General features: G+C 40.4%; 1 protein-coding gene across 3 annotated transcripts in view; it reads left to right on the top strand.

Moving 5' to 3' along the window:
• Positions 1–20335, top strand: part of trim23 (tripartite motif containing 23) — a 23561-nt gene extending 3226 nt beyond the window's left edge. The window contains exons 2-11 of one of the 3 annotated variants that reach the window (XM_034192202.1): positions 3946–4104; positions 8245–8370; positions 8453–8731; positions 8824–9006; positions 10778–10993; positions 16003–16137; positions 16231–16360; positions 16470–16580; positions 19022–19146; positions 19256–20335. In XM_034192202.1, the coding sequence (XP_034048093.1) occupies positions 3946–4104; positions 8245–8370; positions 8453–8731; positions 8824–9006; positions 10778–10993; positions 16003–16137; positions 16231–16360; positions 16470–16580; positions 19022–19146; positions 19256–19435 (1644 nt within the window). In that variant the 3' untranslated portion in view covers positions 19436–20335. Of the gene's footprint in view, positions 1–3945; positions 4109–8244; positions 8371–8452; positions 8732–8823; positions 9007–10777; positions 10994–16002; positions 16138–16230; positions 16361–16469; positions 16581–19021; positions 19147–19255 lie in introns of those variants that run through there. The other 2 variants (XM_034192203.1, XM_034192204.1) reach the window with 2 other exon arrangements.
• Positions 20336–24112: the final 3777 nt, after the last annotated feature.

Here is a 24112-nt window from a genome sequence, read left to right as displayed (position 1 = left end):
TTATGCCACTGGTGTGCATAAATAATTTATTACATGAACATATTAGAAGTGAAATATTGCGTTACTAGAGTGGGGTGATTTCAACTGTGGCGAGTTCTCAGTGGGGTGACTTAACTGTGCACCATTTAAACTACCCAACTTCACGGTTTTTGTGTGGGAGAGGGTCCACTGGTCCTAACTTTTCTTATATTATTTGATGGTGTTTATTACAACCCCAAATTGATTTTAAAGTTCAGAAATAAATAGCTAACAAACCAGATCCATCTTTGTTCAATTTACAAAAATAAAATCTATGATTCTGTTGACATACACTATTAATCACCTTTAATTGTACTTGTTGACTATAAATCTGTTAAATTGAAAATGAACATACGTATAATGGTAATTCACCATAATAAAATGCTTTTGTTTAATTATCACACTTTTGTAACATTACGTAACCTACTTTAGTGCAACATATAGCCTACCATAAATGTAAAAACAATTGCAACATGCTCTCCTTAATACGAGGACTAGTAGCAAGTTCCCCATGCATGACTGCAACATAATCAAGTCTTGATCTTGAAATTCATCAGTTTCCTGTACAGCTTTGGTGCCACGATGTCCCTCTTTATCTCACGATAATCACTGCAGTATCTTATTGGACACTGTACGAATGGCCTTCTGTAAAAGAATATGATACTGTACCAATAGCCACTTTGTAAATAATAAAGCAAATATATTGTAAGGAACATAAGGAAAAGCTTCTAAGTATCAGCTCAGTTAGATATGCCTCTTGCCTCTACTTCTTTCCTCCTCTTACAAATTGAGGTTTGCTTCAAAGTATTTGTCAGGCTACATGTATGGATGCGTGGATGGAGCATGTTCGAGTGTGTGTTAAAATATAGATTGGCATGTTTGGTTGGCGTGCTGCCTGTAGTTTATTGTTGCACCTGTGTGTGGACACAGGATATGTTGTGCAGTGCGTGGCACAATACTGATAAGGACAGGATGGTGTAGTGACAATGTAGTCATTCATGCAACTCGCGTGATCAAGCTTGTGGTAAGAAAATTGTGGGAACATGATAATAATAATGATGATAAAATATTTTACTCCATGATTTATTTCTTACAGCTGTGACCTACATGCAGTTTATATATATATATATATATATATATATATATATATATATATATATATATATATATATATATATGACACACACATACACACACTTGCAGTGCTGCTTGACAGTTTGTGAACCCCTTGAGCTTTTACATGTTCTAGTTTTGAATATTGCATAACCAGTTATACACCTTTATGAAATGTCTGTAGAGATTTTTTTTTTTAAGAAAACTTGAAAGTTAAGCTACAATTTGCCTGAAGGCACATCGGAGATGCAAGCTGAGATATGATTTGTTTTTTTGAAAGAAAATCCTTCTCGGCTCTCCACTATGAAGCTTAGAGTGCTGCTGCAAAATTCAAAATTTGCAATATGCACAATTTTCAAAGTCACAGCCACAGAAACCTATAACTTCTTCTGGATTGTCTGGTGTCTCGGAAATGTTCATGTATCCATCCCCTAACTCGTCTGAAGAAGACTTACATGGCAGACTGGATGGGTGGTCAAAAGGTTCCATGTACAGTAATCCGTCCAAAATAGCCTCAGCTTCTCTGGTACCCAGTGCATTCTTGATGATATTACTCAGGGAACTTTATCCCTGATTTGTAATTAATCTAAACAAATCTATACTCGGCAGATTATCACAGAATAAAGCAAAACATGGTTTCCATACAACTGTCACGTTTGGTTTGTGTGCACCTCTGATCCTGTGTCCCCACATAAGTGATGTGCATACAAAAGAAAGTCATGAATGCCGGGGTTGATCTCATTGGGCCTCATGTATCAAAGTTGCGCACTTGTGGCGTAAATTTACGGTGTAAATTTGAAGTACACCAAAGTTGCCGTGACATGTATCAAGCAGTGCGCACCTGCCCATTTCCGGCATACGCATGACGTCACCTTGATAAATGCGGCGGGTGAAAACAATCGTAATTATAATAAACATGCCCATAAATATTCAGACTCCGCTTCAGACACACCCTCATTTTCCGACATGGAAGCCAGGAAGACGGCAAAGAAAAAGAACTTCACCAATCACGACGCGTGCCAATAGAGCGTCAAAAGTGGCCGTCGTATTAATTATTTTGTATAATCAAAAAAGTGTTACAGTGGTCCCTCATTTATCGCAGGAGTTACGTTCTAAAAAATAGCCTGTAATACGCGAAACTGCGACGTAGTCGGCGTTATTTTTTACAATAGACGTTTCAAACCTGTAAAACCACTTTATACACTTTCTCAATCAGGCATGAACATTTTCTCACTTTTCTCTCGTGTGTAAACACTCTCAAAGTTCAAACCTTAGTAGGAAAATAAGACCAACCTGTTTTCAGGCCCAAACATTTGTTTGAGAAATAAAAATAGAACGTTTTCCTATAAATAATTATGATGGCTTTTAGAACTAACGAATTTAATTTTAACGATCAACGTACGAAGTTGGACACATAAGAAATGATTAATAGTGACTGACCAGTATTTCACCGATCGCGTCTCTGCGTCCTGACACCGTGCCTTTTTCCACTCACACCTGGCTGCAGGTGTCTGTTTCCGAGTGACAAACACAGTTATGAGTAGTTGTTGGCGGTCTTTTTTCTTCTGGGCGAGAAGATTCTTATAAACAGACATGCAGACTGCAATACACTGTAAAAAAAAAAAAAAGGCATGCAAAATTGGACTAAAGAAATCCGCGAAACGACGAGGCCGCGAAAGGTGAACCGCGTTATAGCGAGGGACCACTGTATTCTCTTTTCACATGTCAGTAATTCTTGACGTGGATATTTGCTCGCTCAATTAATAAGACACGCCTAATTTTTTGGATTTCTTTATTCTTAAAATGTATTTCTTTATTTATTTTATTGTGACAAACGAATGGAGACGACAAAACCTGGTTGCAGCACGGGCGAAGGGAATGACAACACTACAGTTGTAATTATCAATTCCATTGTCTAAAACGATCACACCACATAAAGTTAAGCTCAGCGCTGCTCTGGCTCCAGGCTCTGGAGAAAAAGGCGAGCAGCGCTTTCTTTGCAGTCAGCGCTGTGGCCACGGATCGTGCTAGAAACTAACAATCCCGCAAAAGCGGGATTTGTGTTGATTATTATGTAGTATAATCAGGAAAGTGTTATTTTTGTAACATATGCATTGATTTGTATAATGGCACTGTTTATCATGTTGATCATTTACATTTTTATGTGGATTCCAGCGCTGGTTCATTTTAGTGTATAATTTACACCACCTCTCGACCTGGTGTATATTTTCAGCGCAGCGTACGCCAACGACCACATTGATAAATGCCAAGTAGCGCAGCCGTTTTAGCATACACCCCATATACGCTCAAATATCGCCGTGCGCACATTGATACATGAGGCCCATTCTGTGTAAGTCCCTTCGACTGCTCCCTTGTTTCAAGGTCGCCATGTTGATTTTTGCACAGGTTTTATGTTGGATGCCCTTCCCGACAAAACTCCACATTATATGGAGCGAGGGTGGGGTTTGAACCGGGAACCTTCCCCATTGGAAACAAGCGCACTTAACTGTTTGGCCCCTGCTCACCTGTGTTCATAACTAATAAGTGCTTAAAGATTATTAAAGAATTGCATTGTTTTTCCAGTCAAATGTGTGTTTGCATGTGATCATTTTAGCACCAAACGTTACAAGTCTGTACTTGTGCATAATGTTTCAGGTGAGTTTGAGTGTAGAGGTAATAGGTGAAGATCGGCTGACGGTGTAGTCATCATTTCTTTAGTTGCTTGTATGGATTTGTCAGACAGCTGACAGTGGGACAGGGACAGGTGGCACTGACCCACATTTTTGTGAATTCAAGTTGCACATTCATTTACAGGTCCTTGAGTGCGGTGTGTGTGAGGATGTCTTCTCCCTCCAGGGGGACAAAGTCCCTCGTCTTCTGCTCTGTGGACACACAGTGTGCCATGATTGTCTTACCCGGTTGCCTCTCCATGGCAGAGCAGTGCGCTGTCCTTTTGACAGACAAGTCACAGAGCTGGGTGAGTTTTTCCTTCTTTAAAGGGATTTCTCCAAAGTGTTTGCATTTCTAGACATTTGTCTTCAGCTACCAGGTTAGCAGGGTGCCATGCTTAAAGGTAGCTAACCACTTCACCACCTCTCCTGCTATCAGTTCTTTTTAGCGAAGTACAAACATTTCCCAGCAAAACTACCCTGACCGTCGGGCTTAGGGGTGGCACAGGTCACAAAACCTACGGTTTCCGCTCAGAAGAACTTAAAGAACAGTGAGCCTTTTGCCAATGGCTCTGAACAAAAACAAGGTGTCCAATGTTCAAATAATATTTTAAAATAAAATGCTTATGGTAATTCTTGTACTGAATTGAAATATGAACAGTACCAGTGAATATAAAAAACTAGCCTTTGGCAAAATCATGAAAAGTAATAAAGAAACAAAGAAATAGTGCAATGCAGATCTCAGTGTATAACTTTGGTACTTCAAGAACAATTCACCATGTCAGTAAATCTGGATTTCACCCTATTGTGTAAGCTTTGCAGTTAATCATCAGCTCATATTCATGTCGAACCATGTAGCGGCAGTCTGTACGGATCACGGATCAACTATGATCGGTTGTACCACCAGGGCTGAGTCTCTCTTAGTCACCTGTTTTAGGTACTGTTTTGGTTTTAAATGTTGGTAAATGCTGTCCTGATTTGACTAACAGACTGGAGTTACGATCTTCCGAAAATGCCAAAAATGTGCATCTAAGAAGCACACGAACAATTGAAAAACATAGATTGGAAACTCTATAAGTGTGTTATGAAAAAAAAAAGAATCCATTCAGGTCTGAGAGGGATGAAAGTAGAGTAATGCTTTGTGTGGAATATGAACTTTGGAGCATAGTGAAGATTAGCATTTGACTAATCTGGATTTTTTTCTGTGTCAGTGCTGATATTGGGGAGTAAAAAAAATTTGTGACATGATATATCTGCTGATATACACATTTAAAAATGGCAGTGATTTCTAACATTTTAATGTCAAACTCTTATGACATACTAATGCAATTGAGGCTTGATGTTTTACGGTTTAAACATGAACTTTAGGTAACTGCAAAGATAACGTAACGAGCAGCCAACCAGCGTACATCACACTGCCTTCACTCAGATTGACAGTCATCATGTCATGTCACAGCCCTCTAGGAGGTTCCCCTGATGCAAGAAAATGTATTAAAACACTAAAATCACAAGCGAGGATTAGTGGCAGGGGTGAAATTGAGGGTTTTTACATGTAACTACTTGATCCTAAAGAGTTTGTCATTAGGTTTTCTTGCAAGTTAGCAATTCTTTTCAATATTGTGAAGCATTCTTGCAAGCAGAAATGTTCTGATGTGTTTATTCACTGAGAAATGGAGGTTTAAAAATGGCAAAATGCAGATTTTCACAAAATATGCAAACTATGTAATTTTAATTTCTTATATATCAAGAACCTCAAGAGATATTGATCTGATTTATTTTTATTCCCCAGATAACGTGATCAGCATGTCCGTCCAGCCGTCTGTCCGTTTTCACTTGTTAGTGCGATATCAGTTTCATTCATATTTATCATAAGTGTATACTTAGGCGATTCCCTGACACCAGTCGATTACGGTGACCTTGGGGTTAATTTCAAGGTCACAAGAAGATATTCAAGATAGTGTCTTTGCCACCCTTGTTAGCGTGATATTGCAAGAACCACTTGACCAATTTCATTCATATTTAACATCCCCCGGCACTTTGTGTTACTCATTTGTTGGGACTGGGGGGAATATGTCATCTCCTGGTGACTCTTGTTTTAAATATATACTCATTTTGCTATGTGTATTGCACTGATACAAGATCAATGTTCATTTTTGTCAGTATGCAACAACAACCTCTATCTAAATTTGATTATTTCTTATGTTCTGACAGATATCTGACAGAAAGATATATCCCAAGTCAGTGTCATTACCAAATATTAGTGTAACATGGCTCCTTAGGAGACAGATGGATTTGTGTATGGAGTGGTTGGATGAGAGAGCTAGAAGGAGAGCAAGAAAAGAGAAAAGCTTTCTGATGCCTGTCAGGGGGCTGAAGCAGAAACAGTAATACAGGCAAATGAGAAAAATCTAAACAGCTACATTTACTCATCAGCCAGAAATCAAGCAAAAAAACAAAACAAAATGCCATAAGCACAAATTACACATCCATAAAAATTACACTGCTGTTGTAAATAAGTATTGTTATTAGACGATTGCGAGCACTACACTTGTCCCATGTAGCTGTCCAGAGGATAAGAGCAGGAGGAGCTAATGAAGTAATAGCAGCTTGGCCCAGGGGCTAGGCAGGCTTATTTCAGAAAGTTTGTTCTGACCTCCGCAGTCTTTGAAGGCCAGCTCTTCATAGGACACAGTTTTAGAACGGTGCAGCCAATGATGAAGCAGCTGTAAGCAAACTAGAAGCTGCTACCAGGGTGCAGATTGTCAAAAAACACCCCCAAACACAGCAAACTCAAAACTGAATTGGTTAAAGAACATGACAATCCACAACATTGTTCCCATTTATTTTAACAGCATAACTTTCTGAATGCCTCACACAAGCTTTTTCAACCAGAAACAGCAGAGGGAATCCTGATTGGATAAAACAAAGCTCTCAGTCATATCAGCTGATCTGGAAGCAGCAAAGCTCGTGGAGAGTAGAAATAATTTCGTCACTATAAATAAATTAAATGATTGGAATGATTTTTTTTTTTTTAATGTATGCAACATCAGTTAAATTTGAAAAAAACTATCATTTGAAATCTAATTACAGTTTGACTCAAGGAATAGAATATACTTGTAAATAATAGAAACTATGATGTACTGAGCATAAATAAAAATGTTGTCGGCTAATAATTGTTTATGTTGAAGCAGCCGACACCTGTTGTTGATTTGTTATGACTCAGTGATGGGACTCGTGAACATGAAGACACTCAGGGTCACAGCAGTCTAACAGCTGACCAACATAAGCATCTTTTTTCACATTTTGACGTGTTGATGACAGTTCCCAATCACATCCATGCATAGTTGCAGACTCTCATCTGCTTCACTCTGCAGTATCCAGAGATCAGCCTGATAGGACTCTGTGTCTGTATTGGGATTTTTCTAAATGTGTACATTGTGATCTTGATTGGAGTAAAAACAAAAAAAACAAAACAAAACAAAAAAAAAAAACGGGGGTGGTGGTGGTGCATATTGTCAAAGGGCTGGCCAGAATTGTGTGTAGAAGTCATGACCAGAGGGGTTACTCTGAAGGCATTCCTCTGATGATGTGCCGTCACCAGCCAGTAGAGGAAGGCAAGTATCTATAGATGCTTGTGACATCATAAGTCTGGTTCTTAGAAAACAGATAACGGGAAATCTTATCTCACATTGTTAAAGACTGACATAAAATAAAAAATGGTGAAACACAGCTGGAGCACCACAGAAATGTGGCTATTTCAGGATTTTATTGATTTGCATCAGTGAATCAGATGTTGCATAAAACCTGCTGTGAATTGAAAAATAATACAAATAAATGCCAGGTTACCATGGCAACACTGAAACTTCTAGTGATCTGGGATTTGTTGAGACTGTACCAAAGATGTTTTGATTTTACTGCTGTTAGTTTTTGAGGGTGTCAGTCCTTTTGCACACAAACACAAATCACATTGTGTTTAAAGGAAAAAAAAGGGGGGGGGGGGGGGTTGTAGTTTTTAGTGTTGTAGTTGTAGAGTGCTGTATGAATATCACAACCCTGCTGTTTTTGAATGAAGACATTTTTATGTCATTTCTTAATGAAAGACAAGTTTCTAAATGTTAATTTTCAAAATGAGTTTGAAAAAAAACAAAAAACAAATATTCAGATATAGTATAGTTGACTGAAAATATTTGAGGATGTTCACAGCTAATATTTTTTCTTTGCTTTTTGATGGTTTGCAGTATTGCTTATTTTTTGCAGCATCTTTCCTTTATTTGCACAGTACTGTACATTACTTACACAGTGCTACATTACGTGTAGTGGAGAAGATGAGTTCACGCCACATGACTATAAATATGTTTGTTACTGAACTGTTAGTAGTATGTTTGTGGATATACGCGTATTTAGAAATTACAAATTATTACAAATATATTAATTACAAATATTTTTAGGTGACTCTGGAGTTTGGGGTCTGAAGAAGAACTTTGCTCTGCTTGAACTCCTGGAGAGACTGCAGAATGGTGCCAGTAACCAGTCGGGAATGGCCGAGGATGCCCTGAAAGGAATGGGAGAAGTAAGACCACTCGGCAGTGACTGCTCATTCTCACGTCCTGCTGTTCTTTACTTTTATGTAGTTGCTTATTTTCTACATCTAGTGTGTTATCCGCTGTGATGAGGACGAGAGCCACACTGCCTCCATGTATTGCACCGTGTGTGCCACCCACCTGTGTGCCGAGTGCTCCCAGCTCACACATTCCACCCGCACATTGGCAAAACACCGTCGGGTGCCCCTGGCTGACAAGCCCCATGAGAAGACCCTTTGCCCACATCATCAGGTTCATACCATTGAGTTTGTCTGCCTGGAGGAGGCATGTCAGTCTGGACCCTTAATGTGTTGTGTGTGTAAAGAGTACGGCAAGCACCAGGGCCATAAGGTGGGCACGTAGATCAAATCAAGTTGCAGTAGCTCGATGACTTTGTGTAATTAAATCAGTCATACGCCTACACCTCCTGACTTCTCTTTCAGCATGCCGTTCTGGAGACCGAAGCTAATCAGATCCGCGCATCCATTTTGGATATGGCCCACTGCATCCGTACCTTTACAGACGAAGTGTCCGAGTATTCCAGGAAGTTGGTGGGAATTGTGCAGCAAATAGAAGGTGGAGAGCAGATTGTGGAGGACGGAGTTGGCATGGCGCACACTGAACATGTAAGGAAGATGTGAAGTATGTCAGGTTGATACCTGTTCTTTCTCTTAGTTGGCTTGGAATAGTGGAAGCTCCTGAAGACGTAATGTGCTTCCACTCATATTAGGATCCAGTAATAATGAGCTGCAGGATCACAGAGCTTCTGGACTTTCACAGGGTGCTTTCACATCTGCCCTGTTTGGGTCAGACGTTTTAATTTGGACCAAGAGATGTGAAATCTGCCACATTCCAGACCAAAAATTCAGGCTGTTGAACTGAATTTCCCATTTTGGGATGAATAAAGCTCTCTCAATTAGGGGTAGAACATTAAAAACAGTAAAAGCCTCATGAGGTTTGTGAGAGACTGTGGCGAGAACAAAAAAGTGACTGATGATTTTGAGTCAGCACTCACATACCCTGCTGAGAATCCAACGTTTTCCCATATTGCAGATTTAAACAAAGCAGGGCGGGTCCTTGCCAACTCCTGTGAGACTGAGGTGTCCGGAAAAAAACTGCATGTGAAATTTGGTTCCTCATTACATTTCTATACATGTATTCTCCATCTGACTGCCTGCACCACACTGTAACACCAACACGGTGACTGTTCACTACAAATACATTTATTTGTACTGAACTCCAACTCTGAATCTAAAGCCAGCTTTTGATTCAACCAAAACAGGTGGTATTGGAGTCTTGTTTGTTGGTGTGAAATCATGTATGTATATAATTCATACTTTTGGACTAATTCCAGGACATTTCAGCAAAGTAAACAGGTCTTCATCGCTCATTTCATCAGTCTTACTGAAAACTGAACTGGCTGTGTCTGTCTGGGTGATTTTCTCCTCCTCGTCAGTCAGTGCTGACAGTTTTGCACAATAAGGTTGTTCATGTGGTGAATTGGTGCTGTTCTTGTGTATTGCACTTGAAGTTGTTGCTGCTGGTAGTGAAACCATAATAATACAGTAACAGTGGCAATAAAATGACCTGAAGTGACCCTGCATATATTTTCCTCTTATTTATTCAGATGTTAATACTCTGGTGTCAGATCTATGTCCATCTTCAGACCAGTCAGTTGCACATATAGGGAGCTGCAGGTCATGTGGAGATGTCGAGGTGTGTGTGTGTCTGTATATTTTTGCTGCACTTGCATAATTGCAGTTTGAATCTGAAACAAAGTAAGATCTGTTGGGGGGTTGCATGGCACAGGACTTTATCCAAACTTTCAGGTGTGAAACAGCCTTTTGTTTGGCAGGTTTTCTTGAAGTGTGATACTGTTTTTGCATCAACTAGGTAGAGTTACATTTAATTTTAGCAGACTATAGAATAATCTCTGTGGATTCAATTAAATGTAATTCAGGTTTTTTTATTTTTATTTATTTATATAGCACCAAATCATAACAGTGCTGCCTCAAGGTGCTTTACACAAATACGTTCTAACCTTACGAACCCTTAGAGCAAGAACACAGGTGACAGTAGTAAGGAAAAACTCTCTCTGATGATTTGAGGAAGAAGCCTCAAGCAGACCAGACTCAAAGGGGTGACTCACTGCTTAGGCCATTCTAACAGTTACAAGGTTTTTACAAAGTTTTCCCGAGCTGAAGAAACAGAAAACAGAATAACAACAACAACAAAAAAGTGCATTATTGAGGTGAGCATGCGGTCGTTGGTACCACAGGCACAGCGTCGTGAGATATGTCCCGGCATCCATCCATCGCCTCATCAGTTTCACTTTGGATCGGCAAATAACTTCAGTGTGGAGTTCTGTTAAATCATCTTCCTCCGTGTCCACGTCAGGTCCCTGGTACTGCAGAGAGTGCGCGCTCCTGTGTCCGTGCGTACTTCGCAGACCTCCATGAGACTCTGTGCCGGCAGGAGGAGATGGCGTTGAGTGTGGTGGATGCACACGTCAGGGAGAGGTTGATTTGGCTGAGGCAGCAGCAGGAGGACATGACCATCTTGCTTTCTCAGGTGTCCACAGCCTGCTTGCACTGTGAGAAAACTCTTCAGCAGGTACGAGACGCCGCTGTTTTTGTTTCATTTTAAGCATGTTGCGGTCAACTGCCAAGTTAAAAGGTGTTTCCCAAAGTTGTCAAAACATAAGAGGCTCATGACAGTGATCATAGATTAGCATGTTCTTACTGACAGCTTAGAAGTTCTAAAGTGCCTCCAAAGGTTTGATATTCTGCAGGAGGAGCAACCTTTATCAAGGCCACTAATGACCTGAGGTGGGGTTTTTCATGCAGGCATGTACTCTGGGGTTGTCATGAACATCCACAAATAATAAATGTTTGAGTGCAAAAGAAAAAAGATCTGCATGAGTTTAAAGATGCAACATACTATCCTTGGTCCTACCAACCAAGTCCCTTTGGCGCCTTCGTTTTTCACTCAGGGTTGTCACAGCAGTTCTGAGATGGATCTGCATGTTGATGTTTTACACCGGATGCCATTACATGGAGAATGGGCAGGGGTGATCTGGAACCAGGAACCTTCTGCTCTGGAAACAAGTGCAGTGACTGCTTGGCCACCACACTGCAGAAAAACTGGTTTTGTCATGTTTTCAGAATTTATTGAATTGGTACTGAAGTGTCGGTTCTTGTAACATCCCTAATGTATGCATGCACACAGGTAAGGGGAGAGCGTGAGAGAGAGAATAAGACACAAACCTCGGCCTGCAGGCCATGAGTAAAACAGTTTTCATGAACTCTGTAACAATCGAAGTGTATACATTTCTAGTGTTTACAACATTCATATGATGTCAGTTTTTTTTCCCAGTATACAGCAGTTTAAATTTATCACACCATGTTAATGTTTATGTTCAATCAGCACCATGGACAGCTCACTTTGGTAAACTTTCACCTACGTGTGTTCGCATTCTCTCATGAACAGCTTTTACAAATTTTTTTTTTTTTTATTTATTAAATATGACAAACATTTTCAGCTTTATAGAGGACTCACTGGGGAAAGAAAATCCATTCCAGGTCATCCAGTGCGGTAAACCGTTTCACTGATGCCCTGGACAAGAGATCTGGGCTAACAGCTAGGCTAAATCCTAAAGCAATTAGGCAGCTGTACTGTCGCAGATTAATAAATGTCTGAAATTCAAAGTAAATATACATCAGGATATGAAGAACTGCTGTTCACTCATTTTTCACTGAAATGTGGCTTAACAGTGTCGCAGACTCTGTTTCACCTCAACAACAGGGCTGCAACTACCAATTTAAATAGCCATTTCTTTGATTTATCAAAAAAAATTTGATTCTTCTATTGATTATTTTCTGATCACTTGATTAATCCTTTGGTTAGCTTGCCAGTAAATCATAACCATAAAGTTGACCAATAACTGTCAATGTTCTGTTTAAATGTCTAGTTGTAAATGTATTTGTTTTACAAACATTATATAAAATCCTTTGCCTCTTCCTGAGACACACAAACATTTTATAAGGCTGCAACTAATTTCTAATGATGAATTATTATCTACCAATTTTCAATTATTGGTTCTTAAAATCTCAGAAAATTGAAAGAAAGAAAAACTGTTAATCTGTGTTTCCCAAGTGAAAGACATGTCCTCAGATGACTTGTTTTGTGTGTGACCCCAAACATATTTAGTTTCTCGTCAAGAGAGGAGTAAAGAAACTTGTAAAATACTAAGTCCTTTCAGCTTCTCCCTTGTTATTCCACTCAGGGTTTATTTGGCACAAGCTTTTACACCAGATGTCCCCTGATGCAACTCAACATTACACAGAGACTGGGCAGGGGTGGCCTTGAACAAAGAACCTTCCACCTTAGCAACAAGTCTAATTAACCTCTTGGTCATCAGCCCCTAAGGAAATGTAAAATACCCATAAATTATTGATATTTAAGAAGCTGAAATCAGAGAATTTGGGCTCAAAATAATTAATCGATTATGAAAATATTTGGCAATTAATAAATGATTAGTCATTGTAGTTCTGGTCAGTAGTGTGCTGCTATTCTGAGTAGAGGGTATATGGGGAAAAGAACACGATTGATTGTGCATCTACATGCAAAGCTGGCCTGTGCAGAAACAGTGTGTGTGCTGTGTGTAGAGGCACCAGTCTCTCTGACTCCTTCCCAGTGAATTCTCTGCTTTGTCAGGGATGTGTTCTGGTTCCTGCTCCAGCCAGTGCTTGCATGGGCTGGGTGCTGGATAAGGTCATGGCATCCAACTAGTTGGGTGCCTTTGTTGGTGAAGGAAGGTTTCTGGTGGTGTTTATTAGAGCCCGACCAATATGGATTTTTTGGGGGGAGCTGCTACCAGTATTAGGGATTGAAAAATTTAAGATACCAATATATCTGCCAATATATACATAAAAAGCTCTCAATTTACCGATCGATCTACGTTCCGATCCTCACCTATGGTCATGAGATTTGGCTCATGACCGAAAGAACGAGATCGCGAGTACAAGCGTCCGAGATGAGTTTCCTCCGCAGGGTGGCTGGGCGCTCCCTTACAGATAGGGTGAGGAGCTCGGTCACTCGGGAGGAGCTCGGAGTCGAGCCGCTGCTCCTCCACGTCGAAAGGAGTCAGTTGAGGTGGCTCGGGCATCTTTTCCGAATGCTCCCTGGACGCCTCGCCGGAGAAGTGTTCCGGGCACGTCCCATTGGGAGGAGGCCCCGGGGAAGACCCAGGACATGCTGGAGGGACTACATCTCTCAGCTGGCTTGGGAACGCCTTGGGGTTCCCCCGGAGGAGCTGGGGGAGGTGTGTGTGGATCGGGAGGTCTGGGCGGCATTGCTTGAGCTGCTGCCCCTGCGGCCTGACTCCAGATAAAGTGGAAGAAAATGGATGGATGTATACATAAAAACAAAAAGGCAATGATTCCTAAAATTTCATTATCAAACCCTTTGACAAAGAAACATAATTGAAGGTTGATGCTTTACAGTTTAAACATGAACTTTATGTAACTACAACCCCAATTTCACTGAAGTTGGGACATTGTGTGAAATCTTCAGCCTATATTCAGTTGAATACACCAGAAAGACCTGGGTATAAAAGGAGCATCCCCAAAAGGCTCAGCCGTTCACAAGCAAAGATGGGGTGAGGATCACAACTTTGTGAACAACTGCGTGAAAAAAATAGTCCAACAGTTTAGGAACAGTGTTTCTCAACATTTAATTGCAAGGAATTTAGGGATTCCATCATCTACAGTCCATAATATAATCAGAAGATTCAGAGAATCTGGAGAACTTTGGTAAGCAGCAAGGCTGAAAACCAACATTGAATGCCCGTGACCTTCGATCCCTCAGTCGGCACTGCATTAAAAACTGACATCATTGTGTAAAGGATCTTACTGCGTGGACTCAGGAACACTTCAGAAAACCATTGTCAGTTAACACAGTTCGTCACTACATCTACAAGTGCAAGTTAAAACTCCACCATGCAAAGTGAAAGTCATACATCAACAACATCCAGAAACGCCGCCGCCTTCTCTGGGCCCGAGCTCATTTGAAATGGACAGACTCAAAGTGGAAAAGTGTGCTGTGGTCTGATGAGTCCACATTTCAAATTGTTTTTGGAAATCATGGACGTCGTAGAGAAAAAAAACGTCCAGATTGTTACCAGCGCAAAGTTCAAAAGCCAGCATCTGTGATGGTATGGGGGGTGTGTTAGTGCCCATGGCATGGACAACTTACACATCTGTGATGGCACCATCAATGCTGAAAGGTACATCCAGGTTTTGGAGCAACACATGCTGCCATCCAAGCAACGTCTTTTTCAGGTACGTCCCTGCTTATTTCAGCAAGACAATGCCAAGCCACATTCTGCACGTGTTAAAACAGCATGGCTTCGTAGTAAAAGAGTACGGGTACTAGACTGGCCTGCCTGCAGTCCAGACCTGTTGCCCATTGAAAATGTGTGACGCATTATGAAGCGCAAAGTACGACAACGGAGACCCCGGACTGTTGAACAACTGAAGTCGTACATCAAGCAAGAATGGGAAAGTATTCCACCTGCAAAGCTTCAACAATTAGTGTCCTCAGTTCCCAAATGCTTATTGAGTGTTGTTAGAAGGAAAGGTGATGTAACACAGTGGTAAACATACCACTGTCCCAGCTTTTTAGAAACGTGTTGCAGGCATCCATTTCAAAATGAGCAAATATTTGCACAGAAACAACAAAGTTTATCAGTTTGAACATTAAATATCTTGTCTTTGTGGTGTATTTAAATTGAATATAGGTTGAAGCGGATTTGCAAATCATTGTATTCTGTTTTTATTTATATTTTACACAATGCCCCAACTACACTGGAATTGGGGTTGTAGAATATTAACCAATCACCAACAACTAACCAATGTATGTCACACTGCTGTCACACTGCTTTCATTTGGATTGGTAGTCACAGTGTTGCATCCTTCAGCATTTGCATAAAATAGACTTGTCATCTGTCTTGGCCTTTCCTAGAGTGACCACTTGTCTCGTCGCTATAAAACATCCACTGTGATTGAAAATGAATTGCAGCTGGTTACTTTTGCTTGTCTCTTGTAGCTGATGTGACCAAGGGTAGATGGGGTCCCAGCAATGCTTGACAATGTTGTAAACAGTGCCTCCAGATCACCCTCGGCTTGACAGAATATCTGACACCATTTCTAACAGCCAAAATGTTGTTTTGCATTGCTTATTCATTGAAGTAAATGTCGGCAAAAATAACGATTTCAATATATTCATGAAAGGCTGATATCGGCTGATATTACTGGCCAACAATATAAGGATTAGGCTCTAGTATTCAACATAGCTGCTAACAAACCACATTGCTAAAAACAAAAGCCACCCTGTCCAAAACAGACGTGCTATTGTCAGACCACACATGCATAAAAAGCATCAAGATTTGACTCCGTGCTGCTGACTTTGATGAAAAAACTGGCATCATCAGTGGTGGTGTTATTATATCTATAGTAGAATTAGGAATGAAAGTATTATTTGACAACTTCAGAAAGGAGAGAGATGTTACTGATCAAGTAATACAGTAATTAGCTTGATTTAATAGTTTTTCCTCTTTGTAGGATGACTGTAGAGTTGTGCTGGCAAAGCAGGAGATCAACTGTTTGCTGGAAACACTTCAGAAGCAGCAGCACCAGTTCACAGAGCTGGCAGATCACATTCAGCTGGATGCTGGCATCCCTGTCACCTTCACTAAGGTGTGCGCCCTCCCTCCTGCAGATTTGCATTCATCAACCGCATGGAAATTCTGTGCACAAATTTGTAAAAATTCCCTCTGAACACATTTTCAGGACAACCGGGTCCACATCGGTCCAAAGATGGAGATCCGTGTAGTCACACTTGGACTGGATGGAGCTGGAAAAACCACCATCCTCTTCAAACTGAAACAAGATGAGTTCATGCAGCCGATCCCGACCATCGGTAAATACAGTCATGATGACTGTGACTGTAATTATTCAATAATGACAAATCTGCTAATAGTTTCAGCTGAGCTGTTATATGCATTTCATTGTTTGTTTGTTTTTTTAAGGTTTCAATGTGGAAACTGTTGAATACAAGAACTTGAAATTCACCATCTGGGATGTGGGTGGAAAACATAAGCTCAGACCCCTCTGGAAACACTATTACCTGAACACTCAAGGTATCATTTGTCCAGTTTTATGCAAAGTAAATGTTTAACAAGAGCAAAGACTGTATTAATCCATGGCACTCTACTAAGTTTTCTGCAGAAGGTTTTTACAAAGTGTGGCTCAGTGATTTTGACCTTTGACCTCTTGACCCAAAAATCAGTAGGTTTCTTGCGGTCACCATGCCTAACGCACTTACCAAGGTTAGAACAATCAGTCAATTTGGAAAGAAGCTACGAAAATGAATAACAATATGAAAACTTTATTGTCCACGATGTGGAAACTTTTCTCTGATTTCACCATAAAAACATCACAACAAGCAACCATAAACTTACATCTGAGTAAAAGTTCATATAGCCTCTATACATATCTATAAATAAGATTAAAACTCATAGTCCATGTCATCATTGCAGCAACAACTATAAAATATCGCTAATAAAAATTCTCTAAAAACTAAAACTCGCAGTGTGCAAACCTCCAGGAAAGACCCATCACAGATCACACGAAGCCACGAGAAGATTCAGCTACAAAATCCTCCCTAACAGCCGAAAACTCGAACACTCTAAATCAACCAATCAGAGTGCGCGTAGCATCATAGCCATATAATAAAAGTTCTTATGTACAACTTCCACAATATTTTGTCTTGCTGCCAAGTTGTTCATCTTGCAGAGTAAGTGGAGACGCTGTGAACACTTCTTGAAAAGGTGCTCGGTGATTACTTTGAAAGTCCGATTACTGTCAATGAATATACCAAGATATTTAAAGTCTTAGTTATTGCACTCACAATGTTTATTTATGTTCACAAAGTATGCTTCAGTGACCTTGACCTTTTGATGCCTAAATCAGTAGACCTCCTGTTATGATGTTATGTGTAGTACCTATACCGTGTCAGACGACAGCCGGACCAGTACAACTGAAGTAATGACAGTGACTGACTGACTGACTGACTGAGTGCCCACACATGGGGAGGTCGAGCCCTCTGGCTGCACCGTGGGAGAAACAATGCGTTATTATTGACTCGGGCCGCGCTGAGCTGCGGATCTGCGGGATGGACTCAAAAATCTGATTATTTTTGGGAATTTAAAAAAAAAAGAAGCAGAAATGTGCATTTCTGGGTAAAACTTACATGTCTGAAACTGGTTGACTGGTGTAGGAATTGCAGTGATTGAAGGCCTGCCATTGATCCAGTACACATTTGACACTAACTACACTATTAAATGGATGCGCTCAAAACTCTAAACTGGAATGAAATATCCGGCTTACACACGTAATACTGGACTGTAGAATATGATGATCATTTCAAGATACAGGAGGAGTTGTAGTAGTGAGACCAGTAAAAGACAGACATGGTTTATGTAGTGCTGCCTGATACAAATATCCAGGAAAAGAGTTTTTTTTTTTTTTTGGAGGATAGTGATGTCATTTCATGGTGTTTGAGTGAAGCCATCATGATGTCATTTATACCTGGACCACTGATGATATATTTATCACCTGGACATACTCACCTAAAGGATACTGCTAAACTCGGTAGACATTATCTCACAACACAGGGCATGTCAAGGTCATAGGTCTAAGGTCAAATCGAAGTCAAGTTGAAGTTTAAATTACTTTAGTGACCATATCTCAGGAATGAAATGAGACATTGAAATGAGGTTTTCTGCATAGAGTTCTGCTCTCCTGGGGACAGCAAATGCATCACACCTCTGACATCACTGATATCATGTGATGACATCTAATGAATTTGAAGTATTAGCGGGCGGTGGCGAGGCGCTGCAGTTGACTGGATGCCTTTCTTCATTGTAGATTTTGCATGTTATTTGTGCCATCTTTGAAAATCAAAACACTAAGCCATGATGATATGCACATGAATTATGAAATGACATACAGATGATGTCTGTTGGGTTTGCACCCTGTTTTTAAAGAAATGAGAGGCACAAACACTGTAAAGAAACCAGTCAGAGAGACAAATATATATATATATATTATACTCTGCACAGAGGAGGAGGATAAGAAGCAGCTTGTAAGTGCTCAGCTCCAAAGCTCTCCTAAAATCCCCTCCTCTGGCCCAGCTTTTTATTTAGTTCACCAACATGAGAAAAAACAAACAAGGACAGTCAGGGAGAGGTTACACATGAGTCATGTCTCCATGAGGGAGATAGCAAAGCAAGGTGGCTGGAACCTTCCATTCCTGCATGAGCCCTGTGGCTCGTCAAAGCAGGATAAGGCACTTATGCAAAATGAAAAATAGTTTGCTCAGTCATGAAGAATGCAGACAACAAGTCTTTCTTTTTAAAACCTCCTCTTCTCACAAAGAGGAAAAGTACACGTAGTCATAAAAGGAAATAAATGTTAATATAAGCATGAATTATATAAAATAAATAATATAAGCATGAACTATATAAAATAAATGATAATATAAGCACGTCACACCTCTTTTCCTTAAAATCTCGTGCAGCGGTGGTGTTCGTGATTGACAGCTGTCACAGGGACAGACTGATGGAGGCCCACAGCGAGCTGGCCAAGCTGCTGACAGAGAAAGAGCTAAGAGACGCCTTGTTGCTCATCTTTGCAAACAAACAGGTGCTGCAAAAGCACTGCTCTACAAATGCGTATTGTCGTGCAAATTGTGTATGTTTCTAGTCTTGTTTTGGCTCAGACTTGTGCAACAGTTTGTGTGTTTGCTGTGCAGGATGTTCCCGGTGCCGTGTCTGTGGAGGAGATGACGGAGTTACTGAGCCTACACAAGCTGTGCTGTGGGAGGAGCTGGCACATTCAGGGCTGCGACGCCCGCAGTGGGATGGGTCTTTACGAGGGCTTGGACTGGCTCTCTCGACAGCTGGTGGCAGCCGGCGTTCTCGACGTGGCTTAAATATCTCTGCCCTTCCGTGAGACTTTTCACTGATGGCTGAACTCTCAAAACACAACCGTCAAACTCATTTCGCACCACTCGTGTCGTCACTTCTGAACATTTTCGTTCACTGCAGCTTGGAAGCTAGTGTTTGTCTTTCACCGCTCTCGTCTTTCCTTCTTTGTGCGTCACCGGGACAGATGGCAAAAAGAAAGCTGTAAATACTTTGGCAGAAATGATCCAACATTTTTATTTGTGACTTCACTTTGTTACATCTTCTATCACATGAATTTTCACCCAATTTAAGCTCATTTACACCCATCGTGCTGAACTTTATAAGGCAGCTCGCACATCTCAACACGCTGCTTAGTTTCTCTTTGTTCTCACGTCACCTATAGCTTGCCGATTCCTTTCCAGTAAATTTTTAGAAATACTTTGTGTATCCTGACAATGGCTTTATCACATCTTACTCACCATAACTACTATATGTGACTGTAATTTATTAAATGCAGAGTAGTTGGTGTTGTAGTGACGGTGTCTTTTACCAAACCTTTTATCATAGAGATGTCTAGAAGTTAATATTGTCTCAAGCTGCTCAACAGTGCCCTCTGCATTCAGTGTGCACCTGCAAGATGTTTCTTTTCAGTTTCAAGGAGTCGCATTACACACCGTCTCAGCAAGCTGTGGCTCAACAGGTGTTTGAAAGATATTGAAGTTTACAGCCAGAAATCCAACATAGATGGTGAAACAATGCATCTGAAAAGAAAATAACCTGTTTTATGAAAAGGAGTCCTACTCCCTCTTCCTTCAGGTGGGTGTCTGTCTTTGTTATGCACAGACTGTTTGGGTATGTCATAGAGCACAGACTGACTCGGTGGGTGCGTCATAGAGCTCAGACTGACTCGGTGGATGTGTCTAACAGGAAGCAGGAGGCCAGTGATAGACTTGTGACATGTCACATGAGCCATTACAAGCTTAAATTATTCATAGCAGGGTAGATTGTACTTACATGAACAAGAGGAGTTGCACTTTAAGAATGATTAATGTGAAATTTCATCATTTTTAACTGTAAAGGATAAATTACCATATGCTCTAGAGACTAATAAGTTGTATCTGAATATTAAGGTGCCTTGACACTTGCACAAATTTGATCCCTGCACTGGCACGTAATGTAGTGTGCTAATGAGTAAACTCGTTGTGAACTGTGCACAGCTGTATGCCAGTATGCAAAGTCTCTGGCACGCATAAATTTCATGCCACTTGCGTGAACTAGCCGTGAACATTGCGCAACGTATTCGCAAACAGTGTGTGTCAATGCTGGTCATTGCTCGCAGTTTACGACGAGTTTACTCGTTGGCACGGAAGAGTCCATGCCAGTGCCATCTAATGGCACATATTAGCATGATGAATTGTGCAGCAGTGCCGAGCCAAAATTTGTGCACGTGTCAAGGTGCCTTTAGGTCTGTCAAAAAAAGCATCACAAGGAGGAAAAACATACAAGTTGCATTGGCCTATAAGTCTAATTTATTTATTAAACATAGTGTTACCCCTTCATGCAAGAAGAAGCCTCAGCACCAAAATGATTTATATTCATCTCCTTGGAAATTACCTGGGCACGATGACGTAACTGCACCATTGATAAAATACAATTGTGTTTAGTTACAACAAACACTTTGTTTTAGATGTTTTGGGGTCATATTTTTACTCATTTATTTATTATGCAAACACTGTTTGCAAGCAGAAGCTAGAGGTAAATGTGCACACGTTTACCTCACTAAATGTAAATACACTTTAAAACCACTGATTATAGTTAGTCTTACCTTAGCCTGACCATCTTCCTAGTTGAGGTTGTCCCACATAGTGAAAACAAGTCATGTGCCAAGAGCGGAGTGTTCTAAGACCTAACTGCTCCTCTTCATTCAGATCAATGTGCTGACAGCACTGTCACACATGTAGATGGTGACATTTTGTGGCTATGGATGATAATGCAGTAATATTTTTGACATGACTTTCTTTGAAATATAAACTGCAGTACCAATCAATGAGGTGAAAAATCAATTTGTTGTCCAGAAAATATGGTCAAAACTGTCTTTGCACACTATGACCCCTTTAAATGTCCTATTCAAGTTACAAAACTGATGTAGAAAATCAAAACATTTGTGCAAAGTTGAGCTGGTCAAATGGCCTTAATGTTTTAAACTATCGTCTTTGTGAGAACCTGCTTGTAGATGCACATTTAGGATGAAACATTGACCTTGGTAATTGATATTATGCAGCAGGAGAATTAATAGTGGTGTTGGCTGGTTGTATCTACCTATATGTGTATATATTTATACACACTACCCCAAATCAGAAAAAGTTTGGATGGGGGGATTCTAAGATTAATGTTGCCTCTTATTTATTTTTCGGACAGTTTGAACCCAAGATTATTCATGTTTTGTGTGATCAACTTTAATTTTCAAAGTTACCCACGTGTTCTCTATCGGGCACTGGTCAGGACGGGAGGCAGACCAATCTAGTACCCACTGGCTCAACATCTGTGGCCATAACTTTGTAATATATCCAGAAAGTTGTTTTGTATTGTCTTGTTGAACATGTGAGCGCCCCTGGAAAATATGTCATCCTTAAGGCAGCATACGTTGCTCTAAAATCTTGACACAGGCACCATAACAGACCCTGGCTTTTGAACTTGTTGCTGACAACACTCTGGATGGTCCTTTTTGTGTTTGGTGCAGAGCACATATTGTCCATTTCATCCACAAAACTTGTGGCACACTGATTCATTTGACCCCAGTACACATTTCCACTGTGTGTATGGTCCAACCCAGATAACAGAAGGCATCTTGTATGTAACTTTGTATTCTAGTGCTTGACAGGTTTTTCCAAGTAATCTCTTGCCCATGTGGTTATATCAGTTAATGATGAATGACAGTTCTTGATGCAGTGCCGTCTGAGGGATCTGAGATCAAAAGTGTTCAGTTTAGACTCGTCTTTGCTCTTTATGCACTGAAATTCCACCAGATTCCTTGAATTGTTTCGTGATATTATGCACTATAGAGGGAGAAATGTGCAGTTCCTTTCCCATCACTCTTTAAATAACATTGTTTTTAAATATTTCATTAATTTCCTCATGCATTGCTTGACAAAAGATGCTCTGCCCATCTTTGCTCCTTAAAGACTCAGGCTTTTGTGGATACAGTACTGCTTTTAAACCAAATCATGATTACAATCACCTGTTTGGAATGACATTATCATTGTTATGATTTCACCTCATTGCTATCCCTGAATTGGCTCCATCTCAACTTGGAATACATTGCAGGGTTGAAATGCTGGAATGGATATACACTCACCAGACACTTTATTAGGTACATTTCATAGTACCGTGTTGGAACCCCTTGTCTTCAGAACTGCCTTAATACTTCTGGGCACAGATTGAACAAGGTGTTGGAAACATTCTTCAGAGATGTTGGTCCATATTGACATGATGGCATCATGCAGTCGTCCGTTCAACCAGTCTGTCCGTTCTCCTCTGACCTCAACAAAGCATTTTTGTCCACACAACTGCCGCTCAATGGATATCTTCTCTTTTTTGGACCATTCTCTATAAACCCTAGAGATGGTTGTGGGTGAAAATCCCAGTAGATCAGCAGTTTCTGAAATTCTCAGACCAGCCCGTCTGGAACCAACAACCATGTCATGTTCAAAGTCACTTAAATCTTTTTTTCCCCCATTCTGATGCTGTTTGAAGTTATCACAAGTTGTCTTCATGTCTAGATGCCTAACTGCATTGAGTTACTGTCATATGATTGGCTGATTAGCTATTTGTGTTAAAAAGCAACTGAGTAGCTGTACCTAATAAAGTGTGTGTGTGTGTGTGTATATATATATATATAAATCTCACTAGTATATTAAGTGAAATGAAGCTGAACAAACAGAACATGAAATATCTTTGGTTCATACTGTCTGCAAGTAAACAGAAGCCAATGTAAGTAACACTGCAGGGTTCTGCATGTTTTCATTTTGTTCCAAATTATTCTGAGGGCTGTGTATGGATATATGTATATAGTTAATTGACTGGCTCTATAAAAATCTGAGGGGGGAAGGTGAAGAATAAATTGCTCACCTTCATTACTGTTACTAAGGTGCCCTTGAGCAGTGGCCTTTATCCCCATGTTGTAGGTGGGGGCTCTGCAGGGTGACTCCCGACTGTGAGAATGTGAGACATCAGTGTAAAGGAGCCGTCTGCTCTCAGATGGGAAAGTGTTAGACACGGATTAACACCGTAGACCAAAGACAACACATCAGATCTGGTTCTGTAAATCCATGTTTGCAGAGAAGCAACACAGAAATGTGGGTTTAAAAGGATTTGGTGGATGCAGGTTAGTACCTGTTCAGTTGTCAAATATCATGTGAGCTCACATTAGTTTTGTGTGATATAACAATGAGTCCTTGGTTTTTTTTTGGGGGGGGGGGGGGGGGGGCATTAATGTCTTAAAGCAAAGTGTGCAAGTTGATTTCATGTGTGAGCTGTTTTCATGTCTTAATTTTGTGTGGTTTTGGTTTGAATGTAGTGTTTCTCTGTTACGCGGCAAACTGTTTACTGACGATGTTACTTTGATGTGACGCTGTAGTGAGGGAAGTCCGTTTATTTGCACCGATCCTGCCTGTGTTTTGTGGTGTTTCTTGTACTCAGAATTA

The sequence above is a fragment of the Thalassophryne amazonica genome, chromosome 17 (assembly GCF_902500255.1).
Source record: "Thalassophryne amazonica chromosome 17, fThaAma1.1, whole genome shotgun sequence".
NCBI classification, from domain to species: domain Eukaryota; kingdom Metazoa; phylum Chordata; class Actinopteri; order Batrachoidiformes; family Batrachoididae; genus Thalassophryne; species Thalassophryne amazonica.
This window is presented reverse-complemented; position numbering and strand designations above follow the sequence as displayed.